General features: G+C 54.4%; 3 protein-coding genes across 3 annotated transcripts; 2 read left to right on the plus strand and 1 right to left on the minus strand.

The window, feature by feature from the left end:
- The first annotated feature begins 151 nt into the window (after positions 1-151).
- On the plus strand, positions 152-2,166 carry BJX68DRAFT_238117 (uncharacterized protein). Its single transcript, XM_071040290.1, has 2 exons — positions 152-504; positions 564-2,166. Exon 2 carries the CDS (start codon positions 603-605, stop codon positions 1,851-1,853), a length of 1,251 nt encoding a protein of 416 aa, XP_070898558.1. The 5' UTR covers positions 152-504; positions 564-602; the 3' UTR covers positions 1,854-2,166.
- Positions 2,167-2,351: 185 nt separating this feature from the next.
- Positions 2,352-4,202, plus strand: BJX68DRAFT_238118 (beta-lactamase/transpeptidase-like protein). The gene has a single exon (XM_071040291.1). The coding sequence runs from the start codon at positions 2,521-2,523 to the stop codon at positions 3,919-3,921; it is 1,401 nt and encodes a 466-aa protein (XP_070898559.1). The 5' UTR covers positions 2,352-2,520; the 3' UTR covers positions 3,922-4,202.
- A 225-nt stretch (positions 4,203-4,427) lies between these two features.
- BJX68DRAFT_98286 (kinesin family protein) lies at positions 4,428-11,093 on the minus strand. Its single transcript, XM_071050124.1, has 6 exons — positions 10,847-11,093; positions 10,200-10,627; positions 9,755-10,078; positions 9,535-9,707; positions 5,527-9,486; positions 4,428-5,478 (listed from the first exon to the last, which is right to left on the minus strand). Exons 2-6 carry the CDS (start codon positions 10,354-10,356, stop codon positions 4,936-4,938), a joined length of 5,157 nt encoding a protein of 1,718 aa, XP_070898560.1. The 5' UTR covers positions 10,357-10,627; positions 10,847-11,093; the 3' UTR covers positions 4,428-4,935.
- Positions 11,094-12,459: the final 1,366 nt, after the last annotated feature.

A 12,459-nucleotide genomic window follows, 5' to 3' on the forward strand; every position in this document is an offset into this window, starting at 1 on the left:
AGGCGAAAGCGAAGGCGAAAGCGAAGGCGAAAGCGAAGGCGAAAGCGAAGGCGAGATCTCCGATCAAGCAGAAGAAACGTGTTCCTGTCGCGGTAAAGAAGGGCGCTAGGGTGACGAAAGTGGCGAAGGTGAAAGTATGGCCTGCCTGGGTGGATTTCTTGCGCATACATTTGCATTTTGATTTAGTTTCTTGAACGCAAAGAGAGAGAGCTACGCTGATTCCTGGTCTAGGCGCGACAACGAGCAGCTGCGACCTGCGAGCGGGGACGACAACGACAGCGGCAGGGAAGTGAAAAAAGAGAGAATGCACCGGTTGCAAAGCGACAGCGATCTTCAGAGGAACCTGAACCTGAAACTGAACCTGCTGCGGTGGAGGCCTATTCTCGTAGTAACTCTGCCCTGGAAGCAGAATCCGGGGTGCAGCAAATCCCTTCTGGTGCGGCCACTCCGCAAGATGAGACGCAACAGGCACAGTCCCGCAGCTCTTCTGAGCAGGACGTCCCGGTGAGTGATACTTGTCACTATATCACGACGAGCGAACCGTCTAACCTGATTCGCCACAGCTGACTCCAGACCAGCTTCTCCAGCAAACCAACAAGAGGATGCGAGAGCGCAAACAAATCAGACCGAGGGCAGCAGTCCGCCACTGGGTCATGACTGACGGCTGGCCCGATGATGCCATTGAGCCGGAAAAGAATGGGGTCCATCCTTGCCAATCCAGTGTCCGAGAAGACGGGGACACAGACCACGATGGGGAGGGCCAGACACCTCCAGAGCAGGATGGTGTTACTTCAACTCCGACGCCAACAGAAAATACTAAGAATTTCCCGCACAGAAGCCCTCATTTCCAATCATTCCTCAAGGCTCGGGGGGTCGGGCTCTGGGGACATCCAGACGGCGTTGTAGAAGAGGACATTGCAGTCTATCGGAGCCTGTTTGAGCACGACTGCGAGACTCCCAAAGACACAATCTTTGACAATAGCAGAATCTTCGACTACCTATGTGACAAATTGCATACCCGGAGTAAACGGGAACTCGTCTTGCTCGTGTCGAAGTTGCTCATTCCCCCAGCCCCCGATGAGGTATGGGGCGGAAGCGCCCGCCCTATCCCCTTGACTGATAGCAGAGACGTAGCCTGGGACTGTTCGTTGGCTCTAGATGCAGAAGAGGGAGAAAGAGAGGGAATGGAAGAGGGGGAGGACGAGGGATATGCTGCCCGCCTCTTTCGTGCCAGGATACCGCGCCCACACTACTCTGTCGGATTTCACTCTACTGCATTCACACTGACGCAACGCGATAAGCTCCAGCCCTTACTCGGGGGTCTGTTCGATACATCATACTTTAAAGGAGCCATCCACATGCTCTTTCCATTCTTCACGGCTGAAGCAAAGGACCCCGATCGACGTATTGAAGAAGCAGAGGCCCAGAACGCACATGCCATGGCGCTTGCTCTCCGCGGCGTCGTCAGGCTGTTCCAACTCGCGAACCGCGAACAGGATGTCCATCGACGGATACTCGGGTACTCGATTGCGTTTAATCATTCTTCCGTCCGGATCCATGCGCATTATCCCTTGTTTACTGAGGCAGCGAGGGGAGATTCCCAGTCAGAGTCATCCTCCCGGACAGAGGTCTCCTACTACCGCAAAACCCTCCGCAAATTCGACTTTACGGACCCAGGCGGCAAAGAGCGCTGGACCTCGTACAATTTCGTCATGGCGCTGTATAACGAGTGGGTTCCGGAGCATCACAAGAGACTCTGTGCCGTGATCGATGCGCTGCCAGAGCGAAAGGACCATGAGTTTAGTCTAGGGAGTACCGTTCTGGATTTTGGAGACAGTGACGATGAAGAATGATAAACAGAGCTCTCGTTAGAATTCAAAATCTGAAGTACCGGGAGAATAGGACTTTCGAAGTATTGGTAGAGTAATTGTATGTGTATGTGTCTCGCAGCCCAAGTATACCCATTCACTCGCATGCACCATCTACTGAGATCTATCCTCATCATACCTGTAGCATGGGCTACGCCAGGGGATTAGTACTTAGTACGCGTATCCTTCCATTCCAAATGTACTGCACCGCTCATCTCATCTCATCTCATCCGGTTCCCCATAGATTGTGTCGCCCACCAGAGCTCAGGGGCTCTCAGTCTTCTCTACAGGCACCAAGTGGTCTTTGCACGGGTATACACTAAAATGATACTTCGAACCCATCGCCTTTCTCTCTCCAAAGAAAAGATGTCGACAAGGGTGCCTCAGGCATTCAGCAGCCGTAGCGAGTGATCACGTGGCTCACAACCGCCACAATGACGGCCGCTCGGGTCTTCCGACTAGATAGGAATACCAAGCGTTTCCATGCAGTCAAAAGAGAATGCAGCTGCCTGTTGGATCTTGGATTGCTCGGCATGTGCTTACATAAAGCATTGGCATTGGCATCTCTGGGCTTTGGTTGATTGAACAAAGTTTATTTTGATTTGCCCCTCCGATTCCTCTTGTCGCACTGAGAACAGTCCATTCCATAAATATGAGGTCCCCGATCCCCGACTATCTCAACGCAGTGCTGGAGCGGGTCCGGCCAATTGAAGATGGCGAACCGGCTCAGTACATCAAGGCACTCGCCAACGCAGACCCGTCCAAGCTTGGCGTGGCGCTCGTCATGGTGGATGGAAATGTCTACTCGGCCGGGGACGACGACGTCGAGTTTTCGATCCAGTCCATCTCAAAGGCGTTCGTGTATGCGATCGCAATCGAAGATGCCGGGCTGGAGCGTGTCCTAGACAAGATCGGCGTCGAGCCGTCGGGGGATGCGTTCAACAAACTGTCGCTGCATAGGGACAACAACCGGCCGATGAACCCCATGATCAATGCCGGGGCGATTGCGGCGCACTCGCTTGTCGTGCATCCGGACGCGACGGCGGAGGAGAGGACGGAGCGTATCCTCAAGACGCTGTCGAGGCTCGCGGGGCGGACGCTGTACGTCGACGAGGAGGTCTACGAGGCCGAGCTGGCGGATGCCGACCGCAACATGGGGATCGGGTACATGCTCAAGGCCGCGGGCATCATCTCGTGCCGGCCGGCCGAGGTCGTCCAGGGGTATATCCGGCAGTGCTCGATCAACGTCAACGTCCGCGACCTGGCCATGATGGCCGCGACGCTCTGCAACGCGGGCGTGAACCCCGTCACGGGCGAAACCATCATGCCCGCCGACAGTGTGCGCCAGGTACTCTCCGTCATGACGACATGCGGCATGTACGATGCCGCGGGGTCCTGGGTCTCGCGCGTCGGCATCCCAGCGAAAAGTGGCGTCGCGGGGGGAATCATCGGTGCCCTCCCGGGCCAAGTCGGCATCGCCGCCTTCTCGCCGAAGTTGAACGAGCGAGGGAACAGTGTCCGCGCCGTCGCGCTCTTCGAGCACCTGTCCCGCGACATGGGCTTCCACATGATGGACGTCAGCCAGATTGCCCGAGCGAGCGTGAGCACCTCGGTGGCGAAGATCGTCGCGGGGAAACAGGAACCGCATCACCCGAACTGCGATCGGCGCGTCGTCATCTTTGCGCTCCGTGGCGCTGTGCGCTTCGCGGGCTCGGAGCGCCTCACGCGCGCCATTGTGCGGGAGCTCGGCGAGCCGGATCCGAACGATCCAGGGTCTGGCGAGCACCGGGATGCGTGTGCTGTCGTGGTGTCGCTTCGGGACGCGTTTTCGCTCAATCCGGTTGCGCGCCGAGTGATTCACGAGAGCATAAAGCGTCTGCTCGCGGAGGACAAGACTGTCGTGGTGATTGATCCCAACAGCGTGCTGCAGATGGATGTGGGCAGCCTTCCACCGTCTCAGCAGCGGCCGCGGGTTGTGCAGAATGAAAAACAAGCAAGGGAGTTTATTGGAGGAGCGGGTTGTTCAGCTGTTACGCAATCTGACAATTGGTAGATTGCGCGTCTTCTCTTGGAACATCATCGTTAACGGGTAACGCATACCTATAGATATAGCTGCTCCAGGGAGAAGGACAGCACCACGCATGAACAATTCTTCGAGAAAAAGAACCCAGGCCGAGGCTGGCACGGAGAGAGAGCAACCACGCGATATATTGATGTATAAACTAGATGAATGGCATCACTACACTATGCGTATGAGTAGCCTTGGTGTACTACGGGGAAGGTTGGTGAACTGAACCCCATCGCTCCTGCCGTTTATAGCTATGGTTATACTCGGAAGGTGCGGCCTTACCTAGACAACCAGTCATCTCGAACGGCAGGGGTGTGCAGTTATGGACGGCTATACTATGCGATTCTATACCTTGAGATAAGAGTGTGGAATATGTCACCCCATCAGACAGCATAGCGGAATTCTAGCATCGTAGAGGGTATGGCTAAACAACCGACAGCCCCTTACCAAGTACGCTCGCATCGATATCGAACCCCGGACGTTTGACGTAGCGCATAACTGCGATCTGCGAAAAGATAACTTGTGGATTTTGAAAAAAAGACAATGTATGACCAACAGCTATGTACGAATACATGAGAGGTAGGTAGTCTTTGATTCTCGGTAGGTCAAAAGTAAAGGTAACAAATATACAAACATCAGCATGATTTTACCAATCACCCGAATTCAAAAGGTTAAAAAGAGGAAATAGAAAAGGGGGGTCGTAAGAAAGAAGTCGTAAGTGGGGGATACAAAATCCAGAATCGAAGGCAAAGGAGATAGAAGCGTGTGATGTGCATAGAGGTCAGATCAGGGAGGTAGAGTGAGTCAGTAGTAGTAGGGGTACAAGCAGCGTAGCAGATTAAGCGTCAAAAAAAGTGAAAAAGAGGCAAGAGGAAAAGGTATCTGAAATACAGGGGAATCAACGTGGAGTTCATGATGCAATGACTGAAATCGCATGTCAACATGGGCAAAGAGTAAAATCGGGAGAAATCGGTAAAATAGGAGGAAGGGAGGGAACGTCTAGAAGCAGTTGAGCGTGCTCTTCTTCTTTTTCTGCTTGTTGAGGGCGGCCATGCGCTCCTCGAGCTGTGCCTGCGCGGCTTCGGCTTTGCGGCGGGCGCTGCGCTCTTCCTCGACGGCCTGCAGGGACAGGCGCTGCGAGTTGCGCTCTTTGCGCAGTGTGCCCAGCTCCTCTTCCAGCTGCCAGGCCTTCTTCTTCCACGCCTCGCAGTCGGACTTGACCTTGTTGCTTTGAGCTTCTAGGTCGCCAAGAGCCTCCTCGAGAGTTGCGGTAAGCTGCTTCTCAGCGTTGAGGTGCTTCTCGATCGTGCGGATGCGAGCCTCTTGTTCCTCGACGATCTGGCCGCCGACCAGCTCTTTGCTAGTGTGCCGAGAGCTGGGAGGAGAAGAGGTGCCGTTGGTGGCGGCAGCAATGCTAGGGAGGGGAGGAAGAGGAATGGCCGGCGGGGGCGACGGGAGAGAGGCGGCCGACGAGCTCTTGCGAAGGTTGGATGTGAGAGAGCTGCTGCGGTCGTGCGAGCTGTCTTGGTTCTTGAGTTGGAGCTGGTGGTTGTTAGCTGCATTCGTCTTGTGGTCAGTATAGGTACTCACCTCAAGCTGTTCAATGCGCACACGGTAGGTCTCGATATCACGTTCATACGTGACAATCTTGGCCTTGGCGTCAACCAACGCCTGGTCACGTTCTTGCTGGATAACGGAGAGGCGGTTGTTGTGCTGGTCGAAGCTGTTGGTGATCTGGTCTTCAAGCTCCTCAACCAGGCGAGCGCTCTTTTCCTTTTCAGCCTGGGCTTCGGCGACGAGCGCTTCCTTCTTCTTGATCTGCTCATCTCTCTGCAGAAGGGTATCCTCTAGCGTGGCAACAAGCAGGGCAAGCTCGTTGACCTTGCCGTCCTTGACGGTGATGGCCTTGTTGAGCTCTTCAACACGGCTGTCATCTCCCTGTCTGGCCTCGATCTGCTTGCGGAGATCCTCGTTCGTGTCTATCAGCTCCGCATACTTGTCGGAGAAGTGCTGCTTCTGCATCAGAATGTCCTGGATCTGATCGGCCAAGTTGTCGGCAGTAACATCCGACTTGATCAGGTTCGAGACCATCTTGAGCAGCTTGACCAGCTCGTCGCGCGACTCTGAAATCTCCGCTCGGAGAGACTTCATAGCCTCCTCGTGCTGGGTATTCTGTTCCGCGAGACGCAACTCATGCTCCGCTTGAGCAGCAGCCTTCGTCCGCGCCTCCAACTCGCTAAGCTCCTGCTTGTGAGACTCCTGCAAGGACTCCAGGTCCTTCTTGTGAGAGTCAACAAGAGCCTTCTGGCTGTCGATCTCCTGTTCGAGTTCGGCAATACGAGCTTGGCGCACTTCAACCTCGTCGGATGTGGTGGCTTGGCCGGCCGCTTGCTTCTGGGCCTCTTGCAGCTTCTCGAGGGACGCAATCTTCTCGAGATGAGTCGCGGACGTAGCTTCGTACTGTTCAATCTTGCGCTTGAGATCTTCAACGAGCTGGCTTTGCTCGGCCCGCTCGATCTCAACATCTTTAGCCGCCGCCTCCTTCTCATGGGTGTCGTTAGTCGTGCCTTCGGAACGCATGGTATCGATGGCGGCCAAAGCGGTGTTGAGCTCATCCAGTGTCGACTTGAGTTGCTTCTCGGACGACTGCAGCGAGTCAATGGCGCTCTGGTGTTTGCCCTTCCATTCCGTCAGTTCACTCTCGAGGTTGTTGAGTCTCAGCTCCTGCTCCTCGACATGAGCGTCCTGGGCCTTGGCAGCCTCCTCCTGTGTCGTCAGAAGAGCCTTCAGATCCTCAATCTCCTCGCGGAGAACCTTCTCCCGAGCTTCATGCTCTTCCCTCAACTGGTTGAGAGCATTCTCCTGCTGCACAACCTGGTCGCGCAGCTGAGCGACAAGACCCTTGTCAACGGGAGAGGCCCCCTGTAAACTAGATCGCTCCCGGGTAAGGCCGGAGATGATAGTGGACTTCATCTCCATTTCCTTCTTGACACTCTGGTTCTCCCCTTCGAGTTGTTGGATGCGCTCCATGCGGGTCTGGAGCTCGTGCATCGCGGCATCGAGGTGTAGTTCAAAGTTCTGCATGGTGTCGGGGCGCGAGGCAAACTCCTCCACGGCGATGCTGCGTAGCCCTCCGATCGAACGGTGGGCACGGTCAACGTTGCCAATCAAGCTCTGGCTAGTCTTTCGGCGAATGACAGTTTTGAAGCCAGGTGTCGTGGGCGGCGATGTCGACCTAGATCGTTGCAGCTCAGCCTTGAGCGATTCAATCAAGCTCAGCGTATCCTCATGCTCAGCCTGCAGCTCCGTGTACTTTTGAGTCATGGTAGTGACGTTTTCCTGGTGATCCAAAAGCAGCTTGCGCATCTCCTCCACATCCTGCTCGTCCTGATCCACCGTAGTTTGAGTGGCCTCCGAGTTCGCATTATATGAATCGTGCGAAGTAACAGGCTCCCCGGCCAAGGATAATTCCGAAGAGAGTGATTGCGAGAACGAGTGTTGTGTTCCAGCTTTCGAGGGAGCCTTGGGATCCTCTAAAAAAGAAACCGGGCGGGAGTTGGTGACTGGGGACATGAGGTTCTGAACGTTGGACGAACGGTGGCGGGCCTCGTCCGCCGCATCCTGCTGGAGCTCTGCCAGGGCCCTGAGAGCTTCCTCGTACTTGGCTTCGAGGAGCTCGTAGTCGTTGACAGTATTCTCGTGCTGCTCACGCAGATCCAGAAGCTCTTGGCTGACGGTTTCCAGCTTGTCGGAGACGACTCGCATCTGGGTCGGGCTAGGAGGGACCTCGCCATTCTGCAACACTTCGAGGCGACTGGTCGCCCGCTCCAGGACCTTGAGATCGGAGTCGTCATGTTCCGACTTCAACTCCTCGGCCTCCTTATCCTCATCCACTTCAGGGATGGGCTCAGCCAGATCCTCATCGGATTCGGGAATGGCAGTCTCGACGGCCTCGGTGAGCACGTCCAGAGTGTTTGCTCGGTTGCGAGGCTGGTACGCTCCCGAAGGAAGAATGTAATTGTCGTCGGTCTCAAGTTGAGGCTCGTCCTTCTTAGTTCCGTTCTGCTGAACATGATCCAACTCGTAAAGAAGGCTATCAAGCTTGCCGAGGCTTCGCTGTCGGTCAACGACGTGCTCTAGACGGTCAATCTCTCTCTGCATTAGCTCCATGTCTTGATCAGCCTCAGCCAGTCGCTCCTCTAGAGTGGAAATGTAGTCTTCGCAGCTAGCCTCACTCTCCCGGGCACGGCTGAGCTCCTTGCGCAGCTCAGACACGATCGCAGCCTGTTTCTCTTCACCCGAGGACTGCCCGTCGATTTTAGACTCTAGCTCATGGAGATAAGTTTCCGTGCTGGCCTCTCTGTCCAAGAGTTTCTGGATGCGTGCCTGGAGCTGAGAGTTAACCGTCTCCACATACGCGCACTTGGTTTCCCGCTCTAGAAGAGTGCTTTCTGTGGTGGACAATGAGGTGCGAGTGTTTGACAGTGACGACTCAAGACTTTGAATGGTCTTTTCGTACTCGAGAACAACCTGCTCAACAGACTCGGCGAAGGAGTGTGACCGCTTGAGCCTCTCGATAGAGCTGCCCACGGTATCAGCAGCGTCCTCTCCTTCACCAGTCTGCTCAGAGTCCCTGGCAAGTTCCGAAATCAGCTTAGCGTGGCGCTGACTGAGAGCATTGTAGCTCTCCTGGACATCGAGAAGTTGGTTTTGAAGATCGATCTCTCGCTCGTTCGACCGCTCAGAGCGGTCCTGAGGAGCGGCACCCCGCCGGTCATTATCCTCGGCGTTGCGGAGTTGTTGTCGCAAAAATGCAACTTCGGCTTTTAGTCGTTCGATAACGGCAAGCTTGTCGCTGTCGTCTGCGACCTGCTGGATACGGGGCTTGCTCTGAATTGCCCGGGCTCTTTGCGCATATTGAACCGTGTTGAGGGTCTCGCTAAGATGGAACTCGGCCGGTGTAACACAAGCAATCATGTACGTGTAAGCATTGCCACCGAGCGAGTCTTGAAGTAACCGTGTGAGCTTAGAATCGCGGTATGAGACGTGGGAACCAGCCTGGCGAGAGGACAGCTGCGAAATGACTTTGCCCAGAGCGGCAAGACCAGCGTTGATCGAGATACCCTCACGTGCACGCTCGCCGGACGCTCCGGTGTTCTTCAAACGTTCACTTCCTGCCAAATCGACAAAGTGGAGTTTACTATCGATAGTCACAGAGTGGTCGGCACCGGAAAGCATCTCCACCGGCATGGACATGCGCTTATCCTTTGGCGATGTTACTCCGTTGGCGGACTTTCGCTGAACAAGGTTCAAACTAAACACCGCATGGGATCGCGAGGATTTGGCGTTGATCGCGGTCGAATCGGTTTGTCGGATGGATGAACCAAAGTTCAAAGCTCCAATCAGGTCCTCGAAAGAGTTGATACTGACTTGATGCAAACCGGTTAGAATAATGCGGCCTTTGGTATCTTCACGGATTGTGACGGAATTTCTGTCTGCAGAGGCCACAGAGTCGGGAAGTAGCAGATCCCTCAGTTGTTCGTTGTAAATCTGAGAACGGTCAGAGAAACCTCATAAAACGCGAATCGATATCCATACCTCGACATAGGTAGCCTTCAGCTGCCAGTTTCTATCAACGTTTTGCTTTCCAAAGCTAGAGGTAGAGCTGATTGAGTATCGGGCGGGTGTGCGAAGCCCGGTAGAGCTGGTGCGGGCATGCTTGGGACCCTCGAGTTTCTCAAAAAGAAGCTGAGCGGCGCGTGGGATAATGCCTGCAGAAATCAGTATCCGCGTCAAATGAGAGAAGTGCCCGACTCACCCATTGCCTGCGTGTCATTCTGCTCGCTGGGACCAGAAGTTCCCATTGTGTACGATTTACCAGCACCCGACTGGCCGTATGCCAAGATGGAGACATTGTAACCCTGCAAGAAAGAACCGACACTGTCGCTGAGGTAATCCCAAATTCCTTCCTGGTCGACAGTCTCGGGGAACACGCGATCAAAGACAAACAATTTGCGACCTTGGGGCACATCGACGGCTAAGCTGGTAGGCGAAGTGACATGAGCCATGGAACGCTGGAAACGTTGCGGGATCAATTCGTAACCGGGGTCGGTCGGTTTAAGCGGAGGGCGGACACGGACAGCTGCAATTGGGTCAGTAACGTAACAGGACCGAGAATGTTGCTGTGCGGGGAGATCCAGAATCCGAAACTCCCATGTGGAAGAACATTCCGCAGAGAGAGTTTTGACAGGCGGGCGACGCACCAACTTTGACCGCGGTTTTCCCATCCTCGTCCGATGCTCTGCTTCCCCCATGTTTACTGCTCACGCTCATACGACTGTTGCTCCGTGGAGTCCGCATGAGTGCACTGAAAGGTCGCGGAGGCGCCCCCGTGGGCGAGGCTGGCGGCGAGGCCGTCATGACCTTTATAGGATAGCGATTCGCAAACTGACGTGTTCAAGAGATCGATGCGGTGTGAGTGGGTCGGTTATCGGTCAGGAACGGAAAGGAGGGGAGTCATCAGCAACGATTAGCTGTTCAAACGAGGTCCGTCGCAGCGTTTGTCGATGCAGAATTTTATCAGTTGAGATCCGATTTCATGAGATCGTGCAATCGTGCGAGGCGACGGTCTGCGACGCGATTTGCGGTGTTAAGGATCGAACACAGCTCAAATCAGCTGTCGGTGAGCTACCTAATGAGCAAGATCAATGGATTAGAAGTGTTTTTCAGGATTTCCCAGAGCAATCGCTTCAGCTCGGGATCGAACAAAAAAAAGAAAAAGAAAAGAAAATTTGGAAATCTTGAACGCTGCACAGGCCCTCAAACGGTCAGGGGTACAGAAAGTTGGGCGGTGGCCGCGATCGGTGCCAGTGCGCGATGGACCAGAGAAAACACGGGGAGCAATACGCACCGAAGAGAAGTATGAGGCTGGGAGAATCGTCGAAGAGTCGGAGAAGCGCGCGAAGAAAAGGAGGGATGGAGAGAAAGAAAGACAGACTTTCAGACGACACCTTGACAGGTCTGGGGATCCATCGACCAGTTGACGGATTCTACTCCTGAACCACTAAAGTTAATTACCTTAGCTCCAGCCGAACTGCGAGTAGCGCTGTCCGAAACCCAGTTCAGTCCACGGCCTCTGCTTTCTGAAGAACGCACGCCTGTATAAATACTGGCACTTCGAGCAATGCCACCCCCATTGTGATGATGGTGAAATTTAAGGAGGGATGAATGTCGATGTCATGAACCTCAGCGCAGGTCTAGGCCCGACCGTACGGGGTTCGGATGTGCTGCTCCGCTGTCTTCATGAGGCAGTTGAGACACTTCAAAGTTTCTACTCCATGTCACTACATTGTTCAAGGGGTCTCATATTGCGAAACTCATCACAAGCCATCCATCCTATCGTCTGTTCTCATGGCATCGACAGTTTTTGCTATACAAATCGTGGCGTCCGTCCCACGGTTCCTGGGATGAGAACTGGGGCCCAACGGCCAGCTTATCAGACGAACCAAGGGTCACCCGCTCCCTTGATATCCAATTATTTTGCAGCGACTCAATAATTTGTCGCTGGAGTTTCTTTCAAGGTTGACTGACCTGCAATCCCGTCAAGAGAGCTGTCTACTATGCCAGATACAGCGACCTGAAACACGTCTATTTCGGACGGCGACGAACAAGGCAAGACTCGCACACTGACAGGAACGGCGCGTTACAAATACACGAACAAGCGAAATGAGGAGCAACCCCAACTCCCGTGCCCAGCGTGCTAAACCACGCTGCAAATTAATTCAGATTGATGCTTGACTCGGGATCGTGCCACTTTTTGGCTGTTTTGCGGGCCGCGACACGAACGCTGCGTTCGTTCGATTCATCACAATCCGAAGTTCGAGGAGTCGAGATTTCAACTCCAGTCGACGAGTCCAGGCATTTCGGAGCTTACTCCAGAAATCTCGCGGTCCAACGAGGCGTCCAGGAGGCTCCAAGCGGTGACTCGCAATCATTACTTGGAGAAGCCTCACCTGCGATCATCATCACCACTGGCTCACGATAATTAAAGATGTGGAACTCTGCAAAAGCAATTATCCTGCGATCCCGATCGAGGGCAGCGGAGTCTTTGAGCACGAACCTCACCTGTTACACCAGACATGGTTCAGGGATCATGCATTCCGCTGACACTGGTCAGTTCGCTCTGAGCCTCTGATTTCTCAATGGATCTCGAAGCTCATTCGCATGGTTGGATTGAATATTATTGACCCCGTCCGCCGGATCCCATTCTCACCTCTATTTAGCTCGGCCAGCCACCCGATCCAGGCATCGAACAGAAGTGCACAGCTTGACTTTCACGAGCGCTGGAATCCACAAGCATTCACTCAAAAGCCCAATAGCCCGCTGCGAGTTTCCAACTGAAGAAGGTGGTCAGGAAATGTTCGCCGAATCCTTTTGCGATAAATGGTCAAACCATGCCGATCGCCGCCCAAGGCATCGACGGGAGAACAAAAAGGGGAATCGCACGCTCATCGCACACCGCGC

This window comes from Aspergillus pseudodeflectus (genome assembly GCF_044049435.1).
Source record: "Aspergillus pseudodeflectus strain CBS 756.74 chromosome Unknown BJX68scaffold_24, whole genome shotgun sequence".
NCBI classification, from domain to species: domain Eukaryota; kingdom Fungi; phylum Ascomycota; class Eurotiomycetes; order Eurotiales; family Aspergillaceae; genus Aspergillus; species Aspergillus pseudodeflectus.

Bases quoted from the DNA above. Each gene is read 5' to 3' on its own strand.
- BJX68DRAFT_238118 (XM_071040291.1), top strand. From the start codon at position 2,521: ATGAGGTCCCCGATCCCCGACTATCTCAACGCAGTGCTGGAGCGGGTC.
- BJX68DRAFT_98286 (XM_071050124.1), bottom strand. From the start codon at position 10,356: ATGACGGCCTCGCCGCCAGCCTCGCCCACGGGGGCGCCTCCGCGACCT. The intron at 9,708-9,754 runs GTGAGTCGGGCA...TGATTTCTGCAG, and splicing joins GAATGACACGCAGGCAATGG to GCATTATCCCACGCGCCGCT. The intron at 9,487-9,534 runs GTATGGATATCG...GACCGTTCTCAG, and splicing joins TGAAGGCTACCTATGTCGAG to ATTTACAACGAACAACTGAG.
- BJX68DRAFT_238117 (XM_071040290.1), top strand. From the start codon at position 603: ATGCGAGAGCGCAAACAAATCAGACCGAGGGCAGCAGTCCGCCACTGG.